At 35.9% G+C, this 25290-nt stretch overlaps 3 protein-coding genes across 11 annotated transcripts in view; 2 read left to right on the plus strand and 1 right to left on the minus strand.

Annotated features, from left to right (window-relative positions):
* The window catches only part of LOC131932995 (dmX-like protein 2), a 108158-nt gene extending 104791 nt beyond the window's left edge, over window positions 1-3367 (plus strand). For 4 of the 5 annotated variants that reach the window (XM_059289873.1, XM_059289872.1, XM_059289893.1 and 1 more), the window contains one exon: window positions 147-3367. In XM_059289873.1, coding sequence (XP_059145856.1) covers window positions 147-353 — 207 coding nt within the window. In that variant the 3' untranslated portion in view covers window positions 354-3367. The remainder of the gene's footprint in view (window positions 1-146) is intronic. The other variant, XM_059289884.1, reaches the window with a different exon arrangement.
* Window positions 3368-4365: 998 nt separating this feature from the next.
* LOC131931855 (hydroxyacylglutathione hydrolase, mitochondrial) lies at window positions 4366-10635 on the plus strand. The gene is made up of 9 exons (XM_059288710.1): window positions 4366-4625; window positions 5222-5373; window positions 5487-5551; window positions 6403-6520; window positions 6592-6697; window positions 7816-7919; window positions 8286-8387; window positions 9714-9793; window positions 9943-10635. Exons 1-9 carry the CDS (start codon window positions 4556-4558, stop codon window positions 10034-10036), a joined length of 891 nt encoding a protein of 296 aa, XP_059144693.1. The 5' UTR covers window positions 4366-4555; the 3' UTR covers window positions 10037-10635.
* LOC131931773 (DNA mismatch repair protein Mlh1) lies at window positions 10078-25287 on the minus strand. 5 transcript variants are annotated; one of them, XM_059288612.1, is made up of 20 exons: window positions 25167-25287; window positions 22364-22516; window positions 21728-21818; window positions 21264-21436; window positions 18901-18973; window positions 18595-18686; window positions 17735-17777; window positions 17333-17421; window positions 16948-17060; window positions 16737-16830; window positions 16379-16532; window positions 15725-15782; window positions 14726-14843; window positions 14263-14384; window positions 13333-13441; window positions 13138-13201; window positions 11960-12121; window positions 10735-10827; window positions 10406-10516; window positions 10078-10310 (listed from the first exon to the last, which is right to left on the minus strand). In XM_059288612.1, exons 2-20 carry the CDS (start codon window positions 22480-22482, stop codon window positions 10131-10133), a joined length of 2058 nt encoding a protein of 685 aa, XP_059144595.1. In that variant the 5' UTR covers window positions 22483-22516; window positions 25167-25287; the 3' UTR covers window positions 10078-10130. The 5 variants fall into 5 exon arrangements, with proteins under 5 accessions (XP_059144595.1, XP_059144588.1, XP_059144614.1 ...); XM_059288605.1 differs by having other exon boundaries at window positions 25171-25271; XM_059288631.1 differs by lacking the exon at window positions 25167-25287 and adding an exon at window positions 24991-25009.
* Window positions 25288-25290: the final 3 nt, after the last annotated feature.

Below are 25290 nucleotides of genomic sequence, written 5' to 3' on the forward strand. Positions count from 1 at the left end.
GGTTTGTAGGGGGGTGGGGGTCAAACTACTTTATAACAGGCTCAGCTGATGGGGATATCAAGGTTTGTAGGGGAGGTGGTCAAACAATACTTTATGTCTGACGTCTACCTCCACGTTACACTGATATAACTGTCCTCTACATTCAGGTCTGGGGCCTCAAGATCCACCAGTTAATCTTCTCTTTTCCCATGGAACACAGCAAGAACACTTTCTTCAAGAATGTTGGCTCAACATCAGGTGTGGCTCAGGTGCAGATCGGCCCATTAAATCACATGTACTCGTGTGGGGTGGATGGCTCCATGAAGTTCAGACAGCTCAAGGAAAGGGAGCTTGTTGTACATCACTGGGCTTAAGTCCCCTTAGTGCTGGTATACACCAGATTAGCTTATTGAATCTAGAGTTTAGAGCCAGTCATTGTAGCAGTTCATTCACATTTTTAAAACTTTATTTCCAAACTTTTAAAACTTGTCTCTAGATAATTTTGATTTATGCATGGTTAAATATTTGATAGAAATGTAAAGTTGATATCTTTTATTTTAAAATATTATAAACAGATTTGTGTTCCCTTGATGTGCAATAGAAACTGGCAGTTGCATTATTTGATGAATTAAATGTTTTTCATACTGATGTGTACATTCCTAAGACATAATATCTGTTTCAAATCATGTAACTTGTGAGTAAATTATTTTTTTTTTTGCATGCCTAGTTCATCTTTGATGAGTTTAGTATTTAATTCTAAGAGTAGAATTAGTGCTGAACATGTACTTGTGTAGTGGGTGGGTTGAGTCAGTCCACCCTAAGACATCTGTAGCGGGTGGGTTGGGTCAGTCCACCCTATGATATCTGTAGTGGGTGGGTTGGGTCAGTCCACTCTGATATCTGTAGTGGGTGGGTTGGGTCAGTCCACCCTAAGACATCTGTAGCGGGTGGGTTGGGTCAGTCCACCCTATGATATCTGTAGTGGGTGGGTTGGGTCAGTCCACCCTATGATATCTGTCTGTTTTTCTTGTGCTAGAAGAGTGTGGCCTGCATGAGATTTTCTTATGTGTAAATGCTGTGTATCTGGTCATTATATGAATTTGTTTTGATCTGGGACCAAAGTGGGATCTTGCTCACTGCCTGCTGTGATGCCAATCTTGGTTGTGGTCAGCTCAAAGATTTCTCATTTATAGGATTAGATTAATTAAAAAAATAATTATATAAATGTCTGTAGGAAAAAGCTTACGTAACTTGATTTTATTTTTAATTTATTTATGTTTATCTGAAGAATTAGTCATACAATTCAATAAAAAGTTTTTATTTTTTTTTTTATTTGCACTATTAATTTTTAGAGATAACCATAAAGAGTACAATTGGACATAGAAGTTATTTGATGTATACAAACTTGTACAATTGGATGTAGAAGTTATTTGATGTATACAAACTTAGCATAAAAAAATGTTTATTAGTTAATACATGGGAGGCATAAATAATGTAACTGTGTTACTGAAAAGATTTTTTGCTGCAGCTGTTTGAAGTTCTTAGTGTACTTAATATTTGAGCTGAAATGTAATTATTAGCTTGAGGCTAGTGGGACTTGAGGATTTAACTTTGCCAGTTGTTTATTCTGTATGATAAAGGCTGTCTAAATGGAAGAATCCTCAGTTGTCCCTGCATACTGACTGTAATAGGCTCTATCTGATGAGCCAACTTGTGATAACCAAAAGGCTCATTCATACGCATGTTAAATATTTGTACAGCTTTAGAATGTGATATGTGTAAAAAAAAATCATTTCTAAGAGTGTTTCTTGAAAATAGTATCACCAACAATTGTACTCAAGAATTTTTTTTATTTTGTCAAAAACATGGGGAGAGTGAGGGTAGTTATATGGTGGATTTGGCAAAACAATTATTTAAGGTCAATACTTCTTGACCTCTATTGGAATAATTGTCATTAACTAAATGAGTACTGGGGATCATGCACATAATATTACTCCATTGGAAAGACAAAAAGCTTTTACAACTTTTTTTTAAAAATAATGGGGGATGAGATTGTCAAAATTTTATTTTGAAAGTATTTTCAAATACCAAGGTAGGGTGTACAAGGCATACATACTATGGGGGAGCTAGTTTGGTCAAAAAATGTTTTTATTTCTGCTGTATGTGCAAGATCCTTAATTTACCTATGTTTTTGAGTTTGAATTAATATATTATATTATTGGGTTTTTTGTATAGGCCTGTTGGAAACTTTTCATTTGTTTAAAGGCTTTGTACCTCTGTAAAAATTATTTTTTTAATTTTTAGTTATATTCTTAACTGGATTAATTTGATCTGTTTGCTAATTTTCTTAAGATTCAAGTGATTAAAAATAGTACCTTTAAACAAGTTTGGCTAAAAACCTTTCATAAATTGTATCCTTTCAAAAGTGTTTTTGGTAGAGATTAAAGAGAGACTGTTTCAGTCATCAGACATGTGGGCTTTTTTTGGCAGAGAAAGGAATGTTGGTGTATTCTTATTTTGTGAATGGTAACTGCTATGCATAAAGTGATCTCTGTCATCTAATTGCTTGTAGATTAAGAACTGTTTAAAGTGTACCTACATTATCTTTTTTTCAGTGTTGAAAAGTGTTACGCATTTTTGAATACTTTCATTTCATAGAGCTTTACATCAAGTTTTGGCTTTTTTTTTTCGTTTTGTATCAAATATTTTAAACATTTAATTCACTCTTATTGTTAAGGTACATTTTATTTTAATTTACCTTAAATTATGCAATAACTAAGATACATTTGAAAATGTTTTTGTTTTACTTAACAAAACTTTGTTTTAGCAAAGACGATTCTACAGGGCAAAGTGTTTGAGTAGCTCCATCAATTAATTCCATTTTTAAACTGTTTCTGGTAACATTGTGTGAGTGTTTAGCAATATTCATTCAACCATTTTGTAACTCCTTTTTTCACATATGTGTCTTTCAATCAATTTAATTTGTACATAAAATAATTGTATAGAATGTAGCTGGAGTTTACTTCATGAGATGTAGTCATGTTCATTAGTATTACATTTTATTTTATTCATTATTGGGAGGGGGGGGAGTAAAATTTTAATTTCTTTTTAAACAAATAAAATTTATTGTCTGAAAATGTGTCATTTTACAAGCGTTTATTTAACTTGCTTCCTCTGTCTGTCTGTCCACATAGATAGAAACATGCGAGCAAAATTTCTGGCTGACAGATTCGTTTCAAAGTTGGCAAGTGGGTCAAGACTTGACTAATTAGAATTAATTTAAATTTCTGAAATAGTATTCCACACTATTATATGTGCCTTATCATGTTGATTTGGTGCGCAATTGTTTTTAGTCATGAAACTATTGTAAATAAAAAGTACTGAAAAAAAATAAATGCATAAAAAACGTTTTAATAACAAGCTTTTAGGTAAAAATGTACTAAGAAAATAAATCATTTTCTTTAAACATAAAATAAAAAAAGTACTATTTAAATTACTATAAAGAAAAGTTACCTAGCAGAGGGAGTTTTAGTTAGCATAAGTTCAATTTTTTTTTTTTTTTATGGAGACCAGCGAGTTGATGAGAATCCTTCCATCACATAAATGACGTCACACTCGTAGGGGGGAGGGGGGTCCTTAATTTTGTGACGGTGTGTGATGAGGGGGGGGCGGGGTCAGATGGTGCGACGTCACACTTTTGCATTATAAAAAAGCAATGTTAGAAAACGAATTTTAAACATTATTTCGCGCTTTAGAAAACTGTTTTAATAAATTGTAATATAGGAATTAATTAAAATACTCTATTTTGACAGAGTTCAGACAAGATTTTGGAAAAATATCGTTTTTAAAAAAAAAAAAATTCAACTGCAGTTTTGAGGGGGGTTGTTGGCTGAGGTGTGACGTCATTTTAGGTGGGGGGGTCTGGCTTTTTGTGACGATGTGTGACGGAGGGGAGCAGTGTTTCTTCCAGACTTTTTTCTCCGGGGGGGGGGGGGGTACTGTTAAAAGTATATATTTTCTATATAAATTATATATATTATCATTTCGTTCGGGGGACGGTAAAAAATTTTCGGGGGGGCTTCTTTCCCCCCCCCCCCTCCCGAAGAGATGCCTGGAAGAAACTCTGGAGGGGAGGGGAAGGTAAAAATCGTCCAAATTAGCGTGACGTCATTTATGGATGACTCCTAAGATGCCTGAAAGAAACTCGATTTCCAACCCTCAATGCATTCGATATTATAGATCTAGAATCTAGATAATTAACAAAGGAATATCATTCGAAGAAACGCAGAATTTTCTTAGCAAAAAAAAATCTAATAATGTACTTCAGACACTACTAAGAGCTGGGCTAGTAAGGGTCTGTTATTGTTTGTTTTTTTTCGTTACACAGACAGGGGAGACTACTACAACAATTTTTGTATGCTATAGGACAAGTCACGAAGTATAAACATTCACAGTTTGTTTCAACATTTTAGACTTAAGTCACGGAATCTAAATCTAGTGGAACTGACTTTTATTATTAAACACAAGTTAAGTGCAGTTACTTAGTAGATCTAGATCTAGTGTGCGCTCAAAATTAATGCAATACCTCCGAAAGTCACTTAGATCTAGATCTACATTTCTGCATTTAGTTTCACTTTCAAGAGAAGGTAAGTGAAAGTGTGTGTAATAGTTAGTAAGTAAAAAGTGTATTATTACACTTAATTACACTAAGTGTAATAATAGTAATACTATATCTATTACTATTATTACACTTAGTGTAATAATACACTTAGTGTATAGTGTATACTTTACTTACACTTAACTATAAACTATACTAGTGTATACTACTATACACTGTATGTATAGTCTAGTAATTTACTAATTATAGATCTAATCTAGATTCTCTAGATCTAGTATTAAATCAGTGTAAACTTTACTTTAAAGTAGACCCTAGGTCTAGAAGTAGAAATCTAGATTCTCCTAAGATTAGAATTAGATCTAGTCGCTAGTCTATAATCTAGATCAGAAATAGAATAAAGATCCAGATCTAGTTTTCAGATTTAGTTTAGAGTTTTTAAGAGTCTAAATTCTAAATCTAGATTCGTTAAAACCTTATTTTAGCGTCGTAAATTCGGCCAAAACTAGTATTAGTAATCACACAGAAAGTGTAAAAATGTAGATCTAGATTCTATGTACTATAAAGTATTATGTGAGAACCTTGTGAACTAGCACCACATTACACAGTTGATACAATTTTGTCTAGTGTTGTATGTGAGAACCTTGTGGACTAGCAGCACATTACACAGAGACATGAAGGTGAAGCTTCTGCCCGCTCTTGAGGACAACTACATGTACCTGATCATTGATGAATCAACCAGGAAGTGTGCTGTGGTTGACCCAGTTGAGCCAGACAAGGTTATACAGATAAGTTGCAGTTTAGTGAAATATGAAGAAAAAATGTGCGAGAGATATTCGCTTTATGACACAAATTGTTTCTTTTATTGATCTTAAGTTTTGATTTAACCAAGGTTCAAGCAGCTGTTAGAGAGGAAGGTGTGCACCTAGAGACTGTACTCACCACCCACCATCATTGGTAATGTACTCACCACCCACCATCATTGGTAATGTACTCACCACCCACCATCATTGGTAATGTACTCACCACCCACCATCATTGGTAATGTACTCACCACCCACCATCATTGTACACATTCCTCATGTAGGACTACTCTTAGCTTTGTCCCATCCTGTACACATTGCAAGATGTAACCAACAACCTAAGGGGTCATGCATAAATAACAACACACTCCCATGGGGGAAGGGGGGGATATGTCATTTTGTGACAGTGTGTGGAGAGGGGTTCAGATAGTGTGACATAACACTTTTTCATTTTAAAAAAGTAATGCTAGAAACTTTTTAAAATTGTAATTGATTTATATGCTATATGTTGACTTAGCTCAGTCAACTTATTAGCAAGAAATGTTGGTACCCAAGTTAGTCTTATTACTCTGTAAAGCTTATGCTACATACATGTCTTAGTAACCCCCTCCTTAATAATATGACATTTCACCAATCAACTCAAAATAACCATGTTAAATAGTGTATAGAGTAGAATCAAGGCAACCTAAACCATCATCATAGCCATGTGAAGCGTTTAGATTTAGAGATGTTTAGGTTACGGAGACGCATATAGCAAAGGTTCTCGAAAGTGGTACAAGAATAATTTTTACTTACAAATACAAAATAATTATTAGTTCATCAGTTAAAAATCATCTGCAGAGAAAGTGCCAAAATTTTTTGAAAAAGTATTAGTATCAGCTGGAACTCTTTCAATTTTTTGTTGTTAAAAAAGTAACGTCTGCAAAAAAAGAAATAGAAATGAGAAAGCTATTCTCTATGCTGTACATGCTGTACATGTCATTTTTTTCCAAATGTTTTTACTAGGGATCATGCAGGAGGCAACGAGCAGCTGGTAAAAAATGTTGGACCTTTGACAGTTGTTGGCGGGGATTCAAGGATCGGTGCACTCAACCATCAGGTTACGCATGGAGATCATATCAAGGTGTGTTAACATGGGCCCAGATACATGTGACTATAATTGGCCAAAAGTTTAATTCCTGAATTTGGTTCCAGATTGGCAGCCTGGATGTCAAGTGTTTGTTCACACCCTGCCACACCTCAGGCCATATTTGTTACTTTGTGACTGGTCCGTCTGGCACTGATCCTGCTGTTTTTACAGGTAGGTCTGCACAGTGGTGGTCTGTGTATTGAGCTCAGCTTGTTCTATATTGCTGTGTATTAAGCTCAGCATGTTCAATATTGCTGTATTGAGCTCAGCATGTTCAATATTGCTGTGTTGAGCTCAGCTTGTTCAATATTGCTGTGTATTGAGCTCAGCTTGTTCCATATTGCTGTGTATTGAGCTCAGCTTGTTCAATATTGCTGTGTTGAGCTCAGCATGTTCAATATTGCTGTGTTGAGCTCAGCATGTTCAATATTGCTGTGTATTAAGCTCAGCATGTTCAATATTGCTGTGTATTGAGCTCAACATTGCCGTGTATTGAGCTCAGCATGTTCAATATTGCTGTGTATTGAGCTCAACATGTTCAATATTGCTGTGTATTAAGCTCAGCTTGTTCAATATTGCTGTGTATTGAGCTCAGCATGTTCAATAATGCTGTGTATTGAGCTCAGCATGTTCAATATTGCTGTGTATTGAGCTCAGCATGTTCAATATTGCTGTGTATTGAGCTCAGCATGTTCAATATTGCTGTGTATTGAGCTCAATATTGCTGTGTATTGAGCTCAACATTGCTGTGTATTGAGCTCAATATTGCTGAGTATTGAGCTCAATATTGCTGTGTATTGAGCTCAACATGTTCAATATTGCTGTGTATTGAGCTCAACATTGCGGTGTATTGAGCTAAACATGTTCAATATTGCTGTGTATTGAGTTCAACATGTTCAATATTGCTGTGTATTGAGCTCAGCATTGCTGTGTATTGAGCTCAGCATTGCTGTGTATTGAGCTCAACATGTTCAATAATGCTGTGTATTGAGCTCAGCATGTTCAATATTGCTGTGTATTGAGCTCAACATGTTCAATATTGCTGTGTATTGAGTTCAACATGTTCAATATTGCTGTGTATTGAGCTCAGCATTGCTGTCTATTGAGCTCAACATGTTCAATATTGCTGTGTATTGAGTTCAACATGTTCAATATTGCTGTGTATTGAGCTCAGCATTGCTGTCTATTGAGCTCAGCATGTTCAATATTGCTGTGTATTGAGCTCAACATGTTCAATATTGCTGTGTATTAAGCTCAACACGTTCACTGATTTCTCATGTTCACCCCAGGAGACACCTTGTTTGTAGCAGGATGTGGAAAATTCTTTGAAGGCACCCCAGACCAGATGTACAAAGCTTTGATTGACATTCTGAGTCACCTCCCACCTGAAACTGTAGGTCATTTCTATTTTTAGCCAACCTCAATTACACTTCATCTTCAATCACAATTTTTTTTATTAAATTATCAACATTACTAACTAAGTCACTAAAGTAAAAGCAATTTATTTTACTTACTTTAAAGAAAACATAAAAAAAAATTTTACTCTTACAATAAGTGTCATTCAACGTTATTTTACAATATAGTTTCTAAAAGATATTCAAGAATGTCTTTAATCCAAAACAAAAAGTTCCTAAATAGAATATTTCAAAAGCAGTTTTAAAAGTATTGTGTTGCCTGGGAGGAAAAACTAATGTATGTACCACTAATGTATGTACCTCTAATGTATGAACCACTAATGTCTTGCCGCTGCTGTATGTAGAAAGTGTACTGTGGGCATGAGTACACTGTGAACAACCTCAAGTTTGCTGCAACAGTTGAGCCAGGAAATGTTGACCTGGCCAAAAGATTTGACCTGGCACAGGTGAGTGGCACCATCAATAAAACTCAGCACAGGTGGCACCATCAATAAAACTCAGCACAGGTGGCACCATCAATAAAACTCAGCACAGGTGGCACCATCAATAAAACTCAGCACAGGTGGCACCATCAATAAAACTCAGCACAGGTGGCACCATCAATAAAACTCAGCACAGGTGGCACCATCAATAAAACTCAGCACAGGTGGCACCATCAATTAAGCTCAATGGTAGGGAGGCTAGTGTCGAATTCACTAACTATGAAGTACTGAATAGTAGAAAATAAAACAACAAAATAGCGGTGTATCATAAGAATTTTTACTTTCTCGTATATACGAAGTATAGAGAAAGTCTTGTAATTGTGCAAAAAAAAAAGAAATCAAGATTTTTGCAAATCTCGACGTTTTAGGGTTCCCTGAGTTGGAAAAACATAATTTTGCAATCTTGTCCGTATGTCTGTGTATGTATATGTGTAAACATGATAATTTGAGTACCGTTACAGCTAGGTTGATGAATTTCATATATAAGTATTTTATCAAAATAGTAGATCCTGATCAACTTTTGAACGTTTTCCAATAACCGGAAGTGGATTTTTTTCAAAAGCCTATAACTTGAGTACTATTTCTGATAGATAAATGAAATTTCATAAGTAAGTAAAAGTTCTAATTCTCTGCCTTCTATCAAAATTTTGAGTAATTTCCGTCGACCGGATGTAGTAATTTTTGCTATTTCCGATTTCTCAAAAAACGCATGTGATTTTATAAAGTACTAATAATATCCCCCACTATTATGCACATTTTATTTGGCATTCACTTGGTGTGCAATTCTTTCTTTTAAGAGATTCTATTCTATAATAAAAAGTTTAAGTAATTAAAAATGGATTAAAAATATTGTCTTTGTCCTGAGTTTCCATTCCACGTAGTGTAATATTAGAATATTTGAGAAAGTTTAGGGGAGATCACTCCCGGTTTATTTTGTTTAGTATCCCACAAAGGCTATTCAGTTCTGCACATTTTAAAGGTATTTGTAAAGAAATATGTTGAATGATCATCTAAAAAGGCCCTTGAGTTCAATGTGAGGGGGGGGGGGCGTCAAAATCCATTGCTCAACTGCTATATAAAAAATCATCTCTGTGATAGTTTTCAATCGATAAATGGGATATATATTGTGTAATATCAACAACCATAAAAATTACGCATTATTAGAGAGCTTAAAATTAGTCATCTTAGTTAAAGCAAGTCTGATTTTTAGTCATTTGTTTTTCTTTGTACGTTCAGTTTACTAGAAGAAACTTTAGTCATCGGTTGTTGTTTTTTTTTTTGTATGTCCAGAAACAGCGCCAGAATGGAGAGCCTACCATTCCATCTACAATCAAAGATGAGCTTCTGTTTAACCCTTTCATGAGAGTCAGGTACATTCAATTGATCCATCTTTATTTCTTGCAAATGTTTTGTTTGTGGGCCACAGCTGAACCTAATTTTGTTGTACTTTCATTAACAAAATTGTCTTTGTACACTTGTTTTTGTTTAGCCATTGAATGCCTGGCACATTCCATTTCAGAGAATCTTCTGTACAAAAACATGTTGAAAAATCTGATCCAGTCCAGACTATGGGAGCGCTGAGGGCAGCCAAGGATGTATTTAGAGCCAGTTAAACTACAAGGCTGCTTGCTACAAGGAAAAAATCACGAGGATGTTTATTTACTCACAAGCCAGGAATACTTTATTATTGTAACTGAAAACAAGCTGTCAACATCTCTCAAAAACTTTGTACAGATCTGGCAAGTTGGCCAGCTGTATCAGACTCCTGTCACTCTCACTGCAAGATGGTGGCAGCAGGTGTTGTTTCATGGCTGGGTAAATGACGTGCTCTGTGGTCCATTTCCAATCATGATTTGTAGTTTGTGAAGCAGCTTCGTCCAAGTTACTCTAAAAATATCAAAAGTTTCACCTTTTATTATAATTAGCTTTACAGAAATATTGGAAAAGTTTAAAGATTGCTAAAGGATTTTTTCATTTGTTACCATGCCATCATTGTCTTGTAAAGAATCAAACATTGATTTCTTCAGAGCATAAAATTGAGCTGTTTCCTCACAGAAGGACTGAAAACATTCTTTCTCTGATTCCCAGTCCACCTATACAAGTAGATGGAGTAGAAAAATAATTATCATTTTAATTCATAATTTGAGCATTGTTGGGCATGGATAACTTTATAATTGTAAGATTTTGAAATTAAAATAAATAAAAAATTAAAGTGCACTTCATTTATTTTTATTGTATGTGGTGAGATTACATTCAGGTGTACTTTATTTATTTTTATTGTGTGTGATGCGAGTAAGCTAATGAACTCAACCTCCGTAGCAAGTCGCAGCAAATATAAAGGGAGTTCATCTAAGGGTGGAACATAATTCTCCAGCAACATGGGTAGAGTTAACAAGTTGCCATTCTGATGAAGACATGTAACACATGAATTATATCATGAGGTGCATCCAGTAGATACAGTTCAATTCTTTTCTTGAGGGATTTTGTGCATGGTAGGAGATGGAATGTGTACAGTCGAATAGGGGGATGTAAGAATAGAATGTGTACAGTAGAATAGGGGGATGTAAGAATAAGATGTGTACAGTAGAATAGGGGGATGTAAGAATAGAATGTGTACAGTAGAATAGGGGGATGTAAGAATAGAATGTGTACAGTAGAACAGGGGGATGTAAGAATAGAATGTGTACAGTAGAATAGGGGGATGTAAGAATAGAATGTGTACAGTAGAATAGGGGGATGTAAGAATAGAATGTGTACAGTAGAATAGGGGGATGTAAGAAGTGTACAGTAGAATAGGGGGATGTAAGAATAGAATGTGTACAGTAGAACAGGGGGATGTAAGAATAGAATGTGTACAGTAGAATAGGGGGATGTAAGAATAGAATGTGTACAGTAGAATAGGGGGATGTAAGAATAGAATGTGTACAGTAGAATAGGGGGATGTAAGAAGTGTACAGTAGAATAGGGGGATGTAAGAATAGAATGTGTACAGTAGAACAGGGGGATGTAAGAATAGAATGTGTACAGTAGAATAGGGGGATGTAAGGGTATAAATAGGGGGATGTAAGAATAGAATGTGTACAGTAGAATAGGGGGATGTAAGAAGTGTACAGTAGAATAGGGGGATGTAAGAATAGAATGTGTACAGTAGAATAGGGGGATGTAAGGGTATATTTGTGCAAGCAGAGAAATGTAAAATATAATGTGTGTATAGGGGGATGTAAGAATGTATTTGTGCAAGTAGACAAATGTAAAATATAATGTGCGGATGATACAATAATGCAGTCCCACAAGGGACACAACATCACTGCAGAAAACCCACACCGTGATAAATTGTATGAGTCAATCTCCTGTGTTGTCCCCCTTCATGTCAGTGTGTGAAAAAGGCAGGTGGGGTAACCAAGGTAGGACAAGCAATGGTTTTACTATGCAGTAGTTGTGTGAAAATGGGGCAAGCAATGGTTTTACTATGAAGTAGTTGTGTGAAAATGGGGCAAGCAATGGTTTTACTATGAAGTAGTTGTGTGAAAATGTACCTCTATTTCAATGCTGAAATAATCTTGCAGCATTTCTGCTTTAGAAGTTAAAAATGTGAGCACGTAGTCAGCCATTTCTTCTTTAGGGCCGTGAGCTGGTGTCCATCCTGAGTCTGGACAGTCTAAAGCCAACAAGGCCAGAGTTCCTATAGGTGCAGGCTCCTGTCAGGGTGGGCAGTACATTGTTTGGTGACATTTTTACAACACTCAACTTATTACACATCCAGTCAGGTGAAAGGTCATTTGTGCTGTTGTGTGAAAGGTCATCTGTGCTGTTGTGTGAAAGGTCATCTGTGTTGTTGTGTGAAAGGTAATCTGTGCTGTTGTGTGAAAGGTCATCTGTGCTGTTGTTGTGTGAAAAGTCATCTGTGCTGTTGTGTGAAAGGTCATCTGTGCTGTTGTGTGAAAGGTCATCTGTGCTGTTGTTGTGTGAAAGGTCATTTGTGCTGTTGTGTGAAAGGTCATCTGTGCTGTTGTGTGAAAGGTCATCTGTGCTGTTGTGTGAAAGGTCATCTGTGCTGTTGTGTGAAAGGTCATCTGTGCTGTTGTGTGAAAGGTCATCTGTGCTGTTGTTGTGTGAAAGGTCATCCAATTAGATTGAAAATTTGATAGGTTTTTAACAATGACTAAACATACATCCAATTAGATTGAAAACTTGATAGGTTTTTAACAATGACTAAATATACATACAATTAGATGGAAAATTTGATATTATTTCAAGTTCAATGGAAATATTTAATCTGGAAAGTTGGAGCAAAAGAAAGATTTGACCACAAACACTGACCTAAGTAAAAGAAAGATTTGACCACAAACACTGACCTAAGTAAAAGAAAGATTTGACCACAAACACTGACCTAAGTAAAAGAAAGATTTGACCACAAACACTGACCTAAGTAAAAGAAAGATTTGACCACAAACACTGACCTAAGTAAAAGAAAGATTTGACCACAAACACTGACTTAAGTAAAAGAAAGATTTGACCACAAACACTGACCTAAGTAAAAGAAAGATTTGACCACAAACACTGACCTAAGTAAAAGAAAGATTTGACCACAAACACTGACCTAAGTAAAAGAAAGATTTGACCACAAACACTGACCTAAGTAAAAGAAAGATTTGACCACAAACACTGACTTAAGTAAAAGCTTATAACATTAAAATGTAGCAAAAGCACTTACTGAAAGTCTTAAAATTCCAAAATTACTGAAGTCTTCCAGAAGAATTTGATAAAACAAATGTTTACTGGAAAAATGAAATCACATTTTTATAAAACAGAACATAACTACTGGCCCTTACAAAAAGAATTAGAAAAAAATGCATCTTTCTATCACATGAAATGATCAATGGTAGAGTTGAGAGCCAGAAGATTGTACCTTAAGACTGTTGTGTTTGCTAAAAATAGGCGTGTGCTGTGCTGCAACAAGGCATGTGTTTCACTGACACAACCAACAAAGGAATGGTTCTGGAAAATCTCTTGCATACCTGCAGGGATTGGCAATTTCAAGCAAGCTGTCTTGAATAAAATCTCTTAAAAGGAGGCACTTAATAAGTGATTAGATCATGGAGGAAGGTAGGCCATGGCAAGGAAGTGGGGGGGGGGGGGGGGGTGTGGGACGGACCATGAAGGAAGGTAGGACATGGAGGGAGGTGGGACATGAAGGGAGGTGGGGCATGACTTCATATTACTTTTACTGAACCTTACAGACACTTCTTGACACTGTTAGTAATGTTACTGAGGCATACCATGGAAGTCTTGGGACCCCATGTTAGAATGATATTGTTAGTAATGTTACTGAGGCATACCATGGAAGTCTTGCAACCACATGTTAGAATGATATTGTTAGTAATGTTACTGAGGCGTACCAAGGAAGACTTGGGACCCCATGTTAGAATGATATTGTTAGTAATGTTACTGAGGAAGACTTGGGACCACATTCTTGCACCACCAGCAGAGCCCTCACTTATCAATGCTGCTATAATAACATATTTAACTACAGTTTTTTTAGTTTAAATATTTTTATTTTATCAAGTAGCATCGGTTTCATGATTTATAATAATTGGGCAAATGATAAACATATTTTTTAAATTTATAATGGTGTTATCATTTTTTGTTTATTACCTTAATTAGGTTTTGTGGAAAGGCATTTGTTGCAAATGAGATAATAATATAGTAATAAAATTAAATATAGTAGTCAAGTCAAACAAGAGGTTAATCTTTGATACAACAGTTAAGTCAAACAAGATGTGAATCTTTGTCACAGCAGTCAAGTCAAACAAACAGTCAATCTGATGAAAATTCTTACTACTGCTGCAACTATCTTTGATGTCCTGACGTAGCTCCAGAATGCTGGTTAAATGGACTTCATTCCTTTTTGATTTCACACCTGGTCTGGCAGAGTTTTCTGCTTCATTTTCTACACTTGGTCTGTAAGCACAGCAGTTAAAAACTTTAGTCATGGCTCTTGTAATGTAGAATACAGAATGTTATGCAGAGTAGAATACTGAATGAGTTGAAGAAATTTTTTGTGCTTTGTCATGCAGAGTACAATACTGAAAAAAAAAGTTAAAGATTCTTCTGAGTCTATAGACCTGGCCATCCATTGGGCAGATGAAGTAGTTTGCTTATTGACCTCAGCATACTAAGGGATAGTGAGCACTATGCCAAGTCTCCTTTACTTTCCCCAATGAAAGTCAGGTACCCATTAGAGCTGGGAGTCCCGCTCTAGCTACAGAGTGAGATAGCAAGGCAGATCTGTGTCCACTTACCCAGGCTTGTGTCCAGCTCTAGCAGACGTGACTGACACAGGCTGGCACATGAAGGCGTCAAGCTTTTGATCTCTGCTATCTGTTCTTACCATGTCTTGTGCCCGCACTGACGGCGTTGCTGAAACAAATGTTAGTTTTAGTTTTTGCTGATACTTACATAATTGTGATATTTTTTAGCTGTTGTTTACTTTTTTAACAATCTCAATTTAAAAACTTTGCTTGGCTTTGTCAAAATGTTTATTTTCTCTAGCACACTCTAATACCAAAGATTACCAGCTTTCATTACTTTTTCTATTCTTTTCCATTGAATTTTTAATGTATAATTTGCCTCATGTTACCAGTATCAAACCAATTCTGATGGTTTACAAACAATAATCAAGTTCAACTATTTCTAACACTAGATGCTTTCCATATTGATCATTTTTACCCACCCATTTTACCATTCCATCCATTTTTACCCACCCATTTTACCCTTCCATCCATTTTTACCCATCCATTTTACCCTTCCATCCATTTTTACCCACCCATTTTACCATTCCATCAATTTTACCATTCCATCCATTTTTACCCATTTTACAATTCCATTCATTTTTACCCATCCAATGATTTTAAAGCTACTTTAAAACTGAAATATTTTGTTTTTTAAAACTAATAAAACACATCTAGATGTATATTTATTGGACATGGCCATTCTGATGTGAACTGTTAACTTGTGTAATATTTGTTTATTTAAACAAAAATAATAATGGAAGACTGACCCAAAATAACCTATTTTGATTATCCCTGGATATTTTTTATTATGTAAATTTTTAAAATTTGTTATGTCATTTTTAAGTGTTGGAAAACCTACTTTTATAAATTTTTTATTTTTTATTAATTAAATTCAGAAATAAACTAACATTTTGTATACAAAAATTTCAAGAAATCAAAAAAAGGTGCAGGCCCCATTTTAAGAATTGATTGGTATTATTATTTTTTTATTAAATATTAGCATAATACCAGTTTCACTGTCCTGCTTGTGTTTAGTCTCTTGAACAATTGGGCCAGGCAGCATTTTCTGGGGGTGAAAAGCTCAACAGGTGAATAAAACAAGAAACAAACATTTTGAGAGCAGACAGCAACCAAATATTTTGTGAGCAAATATCAACCCAACACTAAGCCACTAACATAGTATGTACAAGACAAATGTAAAAAAAAAAAACATTTTTCAATATGACCTAATCAGTTTAGAAGATTATGAAAAATGTCTAACAAACTAGGCACTATATTAGCAGTATCAATAACCCATTTTCATGTTCCTTTGTTTTATATTTATAGGTCACCAAATTTAATTTTTAAGAAATTCTCATAGAATTTTGATAATTTGGAATTGAAAATGTAAAATTTAACTACTAAAAAAGTAAATTCAAAGATAATAAATGAACCTTTTTAAAATAGTACAAAAAAATGTGTGCAAGGTGCTACTAATGACTCAATTAGGCAAACAATAACTCAACAGAAAGTAGAAATTAGTGTTTGTTATAAAAAGGAAGACTTAAAACTAAAAATAATGACAATAGCTTTGATTAGAGAGACTGCGATTTTTGGTTCAATTTTTAGCTAAATTTGAATTAGTTAACAAATGTCGTGCACCTAGCTACTCTATAGACATACCTGTGTAAAAAATGTCCTTGAGGCGTTTGATCCCAATAGCCTGGCCTCCACCACAGACTGTATTGAGGCTATTATGGAATCTTCATGGAGGAAATGAACTTCATGCTTAGTAGGATGTACATTTACATCCACATTTTGAGGAGATATTTCTAAACTGAGAAAAAATTCAGAAGGATATAAATTCACTTCCACATTTTGAGATCTTTTGAAACCAAGGAGAAAACACAGTAGCATGTACACTAGGATTTTAAAACAACTAAACCTAGCAACAAATGCCAAAGTAAAATTGTTCATAAAAATAAAGGTCCACATATTTTTGTGGGGATTTTGAAATAACTAGATATAAAATAAAGTATACCTCAAGTAAATAAATGGGTGTGAACCTTTGGGTAAGTAAGCTTGGTATACAGTGTCTAAAGCCTTTCGAATCGACGAGGAATCCACCAATCTGTCTGATGAATATTTTCAAATATCAAGGTTTGTATTTTAAAATAAATAAAATGTTAGAACTTGACCAGTAAACTTAACTAGCAGAATCCAGTTTTTATTCAAAAATTACAATAACTTACGATTTATAAAGAGTAAAAATATGGCTTTTTTTACAGAGTAGTTAGCGTTGCTAATTTGTGCTGAAAGATGGAATCCCAGCTTACTGTCCTCATGTTTCACTTCTAAAAGTTCTCTGAAAAACATTTGTCATATTATGTACACTTGGCTACAGTTTATCATCAACATGAAACAATCTTGCATGCATAAGTGTTTTCCTTAAATCATAGATGGCTACAGCAAGCATATCTATCATTGTTAACAAAGACTTGACAACTTTTGCAGCAACATTAAAAAACTGAGTTGAAACTGAGACAAAATGCTACCTGCTAATGAAATGAAGACAAAATGCTACCTGCTAATGAAATGGAGACAAAATGCTACCTGCTAACAAAGACAAGATGCTACCTGCTAACAGTGACACCATATATGGCTCGTATGTTATCAGCACATGAAGATCCTGGCAATGTACGCACATCAGCCATGCTCTCCCCTTGCTGGACAAAATAAAAAATGTGGTAAGTAGAAAATGTGAACCAGTAGAAAATGTGAACAAGTAGAAAATGTGAACCAGTAGAAAATGTGAACCAGTAGAAAATGTGAACAAAGTAGAAAATGTGAACCAGTAGAAAATGTGAACCGGTAGAAAATGTGAACCAGTAAAAAATGTGAACAGGTAGAAAATGTGGTGTATCAATGAGTTTGCCTTTATCTTGAATACAGCAGCAAATTATAATATGAAGCACAACTGATAGTGAATGTATGATGCAGGGCTGGCATCAGAAAAAAGTTTCGTTATCTAATACATACCTTTTTTAAAGTAAATCCAATCTTGCTGTTGTGAATAGAATACCTAAAACAGATTTGGCCGTGTTTTTTTATTTGAGTAACAAACTTTTTTTAAAGTTTGGTTGTAATTGTAGATAGTATAAAGTAAGTTTCTCTTTCACACCTGACGGTCTATGGGGCAAGTGAAGTAGAGTTCACTTGTTTCTGTGACCTCGGCATATGAAGAGATAGTGTGGTCAGAACTATGCCCCGCCGCCTTTACTCTCCCTAACGTGAGTTAGGTACCCATCAGAGTTGGGTGGACTCAGGGACGGTCTACTGACTTGAACCCGGATTCGAACTCGAGACTTACGGGTTAGCAGTCCAGCTCTCTACCGCTAGACAACTCCTTCCCTGTAGATAGTGTACTTACTTTTAAATTACCTAAGCTATACTTGAGTTGTATACTGTACCTACTGTTATATTACCTAAATTTTATTTGAGTTGTACGCTGTACCTACTGTTATATTACATACACTATATTTGAGTTGTACGCTGTACCTACTGTTATATTACCTAAACTTTATTTGAGTTGTACACTGTACCTACTGTTATATCACCTAAACTTTATTTGAGTTGTACGCTGTACCTACTGTTATATCACCTAAACTTTATTTGAGTTGTACGCTGTACCTACTGTTATATCACCTAAACTTTATTTGAGTTGTACGCTGTACCTACTGTTATATTACCTAAACTTTATTTGAGTTGTACGCTGTACCTACTGTTATATTACCTAAACTTTATTTGAGTTGTACGCTGTACCTACTGTTATATTACCTAAACTTTGAGTTGTACACTGTACCTACTGTTATATCACCTAAACTTTGAGTTGTACGTACTTGCTAACAACATCCACAATCTTGCTGTGCTCCTCTGAAGGGCTCTTCAAAGCTTTTCGCCGTGTTGATATGTTGTAGAACAAATCTTCAGCCTCAAGGGTAAAGCATTTATTAGACTTTTGGTACTTTCAATGGGTTTTTCTTATCAATTGGATCATATAGAGGGTTAGGATTAAAGGTGATGGCTAGGGGGAATTGGGTTTAGGTATGGGTTAGTTATGGAATGTAAGATGTAATGAGAACACAAGACATCTATTTCAATGCTATCAGTTGAGATGGGAACAAACAACATTCAAATCTGCTTACTGTAATCTGAGTTCCCAAGTTGCCTGCACAAGGTTTAACTGGTTCTTTCAACTTCCCATCAGAATACACACCCCTGAAACAATAAACAGACACCCCTGAAACAATAAACAGACACCCCTGAAACAATAAACAGACACCCCTGAAACAATAAACAGACACCCCTGAAACAATAAACAGACACCCCTGAAACAATAAACAGACACCCACGAAACACCCCTAAAACAACAGACACTCATGTAACAGTAAGCAGACACCCATGTAACAACACCCATGTAACAACACCCATGTAACAACACCCATGTAACAACACCAATGTAACAGTAAGCAGACACTCATGTAACAACTCATGTAACAACACCCATGTAACAAACCCATGTAACAACACCCATGTAACAACACCCATGTAACAACACCCATGTAACAACACCCATGTAACAGTAAGCAGACACTCATGTAACAACACTCATGTAACAACACCCATGTAACAACACCCATGTAACAACACCCATGTAACAACTCATGTAACAACACTCATGTAACAACACCCATGTAACAGACACCCATGTAACAACACCCATGTAACAACACCCATGTAACAAACCCATGTAACAGACACCCATGTAACAACACCCATGTAACAACTCATGTAACAACACCCATGTAACAACACCCATGTAACAACACGCATGTAACAACACCCATGTAACAGACACCCATGTAACAACACCCATGTAACAACACCCATGTAACAGTAAGCAGACACCCATGTAACAACTCATGTAACAACACCCATGTAACAATACCCATGTAACAGTAAGCAGACACCCATGTAACAACTCATGTAACAACACTCATGTAACAACACCCATGTAACAACACCCATGTAACAATACCCATGTAACAGTAAGCAGACACCCATGTAACAACTCATGTAACAACACCCATGTAACAACACCCATGTAACAACACTCATGTAACAAACCCATGTAACAACTCATGTAACAACACCCATGTAACAATACCCATGTAACAACACCCATGTAACAACACCCATGTAACAACTCATGTAACAACACCCATGTAACAAACCCATGTAACAGACACCCATGTAACAACACCCATGTAACAACACCCATGTAACAGTAAGCAGACACCCATGTAACAACTCATGAATCAACACCCATGTAACAACACCCATGTAACAGACACCCATGTAACAACACCCATGTAACAACACCCATGTAACAGTAAGCAGACACCCATGTAACAACTCATGTAACAACACCCATGTAACAACACCCATGTAACAACTCATGTAACAACACCCATGTAACAACACCCATGTAACAGTAAGCAGACACCCATGTAACAACTCATGTAACAACACCCATGTAACAACACCCATGTAACAACACCCATGTAACAACACCCATGTAACAACACCCATGTAACAACTCATGTAACAACACTCATGTAACAACACCCATGTAACAATACCCATGTAACAACACCCATGTAACAAACCCATGTAACAACACCCATGTAACAACACCCATGTAACAACACCCATGTAACAACACCCATGTAACAACACCCATGTAACAACACCCATGTAACAACACCCATGTAACAGTAAGCAGACACTCATGTAACAACACCCATGTAACAACACCCATGTAACAACACCCATGTAACAGTAAGCAGACACTCATGTAACAACACTCATGTAACAACACCCATGTAACAACACCCATGTAACAACACCCATGTAACAACTCATGTAACAACACTCATGTAACAACACCCATGTAACAGACACCCATGTAACAACACCCATGTAACAACACCCATGTAACATCACCCATGTAACAACACCCATGTAACAACACCCATGTAACAGTAAGCAGACACCCATGTAACAACTCATGTAACAACACCCATGTAACAATACCCATGTAACAGTAAGCAGACACCCATGTAACAACACCCATGTAACAACACTCATGTAACAACACCCATGTAACAACACCCATGTAACAGTAAGCAGACACCCATGTAACAAACCCATGTAACAACACCCATGTAACAATACCCATGTAACAGTAAGCAGACACCCATTTAACAACTCATGTAACAACACCCATGTAACAACACCCATGTAACAACACTCATGTAACAAACCCATGTAACAACTCATGTAACAACACCCATGTAACAACACCCATGTAACAATACCCATGTAACAAACCCATGTAACAACACCCATGTAACAACACCCATGTAACAACACCCATGTAACAACACCCATGTAACAACACTCATGTAACAACACCCATGAAACAATACTAGAAAAAAGGAGTGACCTAAAAGCACACTTGGATGAGACAGTCTTGGTGATGATGGTGACATGAGCCACATGACTGATGCTAGCCAGAGCTTCCCCTCTGAAACCATATGTGTTGATACTTGCCAGGTCCTCAAACTGGCGCAGTTTACTGGTGGTAAAACGTTCACACACTATCTCCATATCCTCTTTCTAAACAATAGACACAACCATTGCTTTTATTTATGTGTGTGTGTGTGTGTGTGTGTGTGTGTGTGTGTGGTTTCAGGTGTACAGTTGATTTATAGATCGAAATACTACTTAGCATGCACTTTTCATCATTTTTATGAATTAATTTGGTGCATATATATTTGCTGGTTACACATAAAAATTTTAGGATGTGTGTGTGTGCATTAATTTCCAGCATGAGAGCTGCAGTCTTGTGTTAAGCGCTACAGTAGTGATGTCAAATAAAGTCTCAACAAGAAAAGGGAAGCAACTTACTCTAATACCACATCCATTATCTTGAATTTGGAGCATTTTAAGCCCCCCTTGTTTCACTGTTACTTGGATATTGGTAGCTCCTGCATCAATACTAAATAAAAATTCAAAAATTTTAAATGTTGGCCTACAAATGTTTTTTCAGCGCACTACATCAGGTGAGGAACAGCGTGGCCTAGTAGTAGAGCAGTAGACTGCTAACCTAAAAGTCTTGAGTTCAAATCTGGATTCAAGTTAGTAGAAATTCCCTGAGTCCACCCAGCTCTGATAAGTACCTAACTCACGTTAGCAAAAATAGTGATGACCACACTATCCCTTCATATGCCGAGGTCACTGTACCAGATGAACTCTACTTCATCCGCCCCACGAACTGGAAAATATGATGGTGAGTTCATGCCAGAATGTAGGACTACAAATGGTCAGGCCACAAATATTATGATGTGTGTAGACAAAATAAAAACCATAGGTAACTATTATTAATTAATAACTAATGTAGGTCTATTTGCAGCCCCTAAAAATTCCATTAAAAACTGCTTTGTTTATGTCTATTTTTCTTGATTTTATGAGTCAACCACAGCAGTATGAACACTAGCATTTGATTGGCTACCAGCTGCCATCATGATCCTGCTGATTGGGTACCTGTTTTCAATCATTTCCTTCAGCGCATTAGCTGGTCTCTGGATGACCTCTCCTGCTGCTATCCTGTTGACAACCACTTCATCCAGCCGTCTGATTTTTGGGGCACTCTCCTCGCCCATCTTAACACTGTGCTCTCCTCCTCATCAAAGTCACCTAGTAACAAACAAGTGAATTAATACCAGTCTATTGTGGACAAGCACTGACTAGATCTATAGAGATCTATTCTAAAACAAATTACAAGAAACATGTATTTGTACATGAAGTGTAAATGATTCAGATTGCCAATCACTTTGAAGACCACAAAAGCAGAGGCTTGCTTTCACTGACAGAAATATCAACCCATGTTGTATACAAACCCCCCCCCCCCCCCTCCATCACCAATAGTACACTATAATAATATGTTTGCAGGATACAATGTACCAGCTATGTATCCGATCAGAGTTTCTTCCAGTCATCTCTTTGGGGGGGGGGGGGGGGGGGGGGGGGCACAGACCCCCCCCCCCAAAAAAAGTCTACCACCCCCCCCCCCTGAACGAGATGGATTTTATATAGTAAGCATACACTTTTACTAGTAACCCCCCCCCCCCCCCCCCCGGAGAATAAAGTCTGGAAGAAATACTGTATCCGATACACAGCTGGTACTTCTTGTTAATTTAATTAGCACAGTTAACTGTTGAAGGAGTGGATTTTAACTTAATAAAACAGAGAAAAACAAAGAGACAAAAAACAGGGAACCTTAAAAATAAAATTTAAAATATAAGCTTTTTTTTTAAAATGTAAGTTAAGCAAGTTGATAAAACAAATGGAGGTAATCTATCGTTTTGGGTACGTAAAATCGCCAGCGGCTATTAATGTACAAAAACGTTACCTCATTGTCAAGGCTTTAATTGAAGCATATCGTCATATGTTTGTGTCAAATATTATAAGACTAGGCATGCTGCCCAGCTTCGCTTAGGCTTTCGAAAACATTGAGAATTTGAATGCTTAATTAATTCGCCCGAAGGTCGGTCTACGACCTCAAGAGTTATGAAGAGGTTCCTCCGTGGACATTTTTTTTCGATTTATAGCTCATATAAGGTACCGGTCAGTCGAGGTCAGTTTTGACCCCCACATCGTAGACTTTTCGGCCAACCGGCCCCCGTGTTCTGTCGCACCAAGGCAAGATCATGCCAAATTTGAAGCGCCTGCGGCGCCGGGAAGTGCCCTATCGGACACCCGACAATCTAGAATCTAGATCTAGATCTAGATTCCTAAAAGAATTTTTTTTTTAAGTTTAGCCCGAGCATAATAAAAAAGAATACATTAACCAAGTTGACTTGCTGTGTCTCGAACCCGCACCACCTGCGTGGTTTAATGTACACTAACATCTCCGCTATTTAGGCACCTTATAAAATACGGAGAATGAAACACGTATTTTAAAATCTTAACTTACACGAATATGCCTATTCTTTCAAATTATTTTTTTATCCCAAATTAGCCAGTTCATAACAAAGATTTTGTATAAAATAAATAAGTCTTGAAATAGTTTAGTCCTAATATAGAAATTTATTTTTGGAATAGATTTTAGAGAAGTTAGAGTCTAAATCTAGATCTTAGCGTCTACGTCTAGATTATAGATCTAGTTATTGCGTAGATTTAGATTTAGATTTAGTCTAGATCTAGAATCTCTAGATCTAGAATCCAAATAAATAAAATAAATTTTATGAGTTTAGGCCGGAAAAACTGTATTGTATACATTTCATAGTGTACGTAGATCTAAATCAAATTTGAATGAAATAGTTCATTTCTTTTTATTCAAAACACAGCAGATGACGTCATTAGTTAATGTATAAGCAATAGCGACGTCACAGTTTTATGCGTTCTTTTTCACATGTATTAATGCTTTTCCGGTTGCATAAATAATACTGTTTCTCTACATTCGAATACGCCTTTAATTTTTATTTTTCTTCTTTAAGTAAAATTGTGGTTATACATTTAAAACATCTAACATATTATTTTCAACAAAAGTCCGTAAAAAGTTCTCGATATATCGCTGCCGATTCTGACGTGATGTCCGGCGAAAATTTTTTGCGGACAGAGAAAGAGAGAGAGAGAGAGAAGAGCGCACATGGCCTTTTATAAATTAGGATAAATGAATAATAAACCTAAATTAATGGCTAAATAAAAAAATATATCGATAGGTCTATAGGCCAGAAATTAACTTTAAACAGCAGTGTCTGAGAGCAAGATTTGCTATATAAACAGCAGCCATTTGTAAAATAGAGTGGCTTCCCTCTGAATCTCGCGCTAAAAGCTTATAAAAATAAAACTTTAACAAGATGGCAACTATACTATAGTATAGTAAATGAGCATGGTTGCATCTGTTGGAAACATCGCTAGTCTTCATTTATTACGGAAAAGTTTTAATTCAATTGTTTACAAACAGGTACATAATACATAAATCTAAATGAAACAAGGAAACATGTTTGTATTTTAAAAAACATAAATCCTCCTCACAATGTGAACTAATTATTGAGTAATTATTAAAATTTAATAGTTAAGGAAGGACTAAGTCACTAATAAGATAATAAAGATTTCTAAGGAGTCACCTGTTTTTCACATTACAAGTCACGGGCGATTTTACGTACCTAAAACGATAGATTACCCTCTAAGCTATTTTGACTTAACGACTTAACATTCAACATTCATTTAGTTTTACTTTTTTATCATTAGGAATTAAAGATTAGGGCTCAAGAAGGAAAAAAAGACCATCAAATGACATATTATCTACATACACTACATACTACATACTTAGTAGATCTACATACATTCTAAATCTCAGTTTTTGTTTACAAACATTTTTTGCGCGGGTAAGCCAGATTTTAAAAAACTACAGGTGAATTTTTAGAACGAAAATGACTGAGTGTCTAGATATCTAGAATCTAGAT

Source organism: Physella acuta, unplaced genomic scaffold (assembly GCF_028476545.2).
Source record: "Physella acuta isolate Inbredline_101_S28 unplaced genomic scaffold, ASM2847654v3 ptg000105l, whole genome shotgun sequence".
In the NCBI taxonomy this organism is placed as follows: Eukaryota; Metazoa; Mollusca; class Gastropoda; family Physidae; genus Physella; species Physella acuta.

What these genes read in the sequence shown, in the direction of transcription:
- LOC131931773 (XM_059288612.1), bottom strand. Translation starts at nt 22,482, where the DNA reads ATGGGCGAGGAGAGTGCCCCAAAAATCAGACGGCTGGATGAAGTGGTT. An exon ending in GCAAACACAACAGTCTTAAG is followed by an intron (nt 13,202 to 13,332) that starts GTACAATCTTCT and finishes TCATTTTTCCAG; the next exon opens with TAAACATTTGTTTTATCAAA. An exon ending in TGCTGCGACTTGCTACGGAG is followed by an intron (nt 10,517 to 10,734) that starts GTTGAGTTCATT and finishes CTACTTGTATAG; the next exon opens with GTGGACTGGGAATCAGAGAA.
- LOC131931855 (XM_059288710.1), top strand. Translation starts at nt 4,556, where the DNA reads ATGCAATACCTCCGAAAGTCACTTAGATCTAGATCTACATTTCTGCAT. An exon ending in ACCCAGTTGAGCCAGACAAG is followed by an intron (nt 5,374 to 5,486) that starts GTTATACAGATA and finishes GATTTAACCAAG; the next exon opens with GTTCAAGCAGCTGTTAGAGA. An exon ending in CTCACCACCCACCATCATTG is followed by an intron (nt 5,552 to 6,402) that starts GTAATGTACTCA and finishes TGTTTTTACTAG; the next exon opens with GGATCATGCAGGAGGCAACG.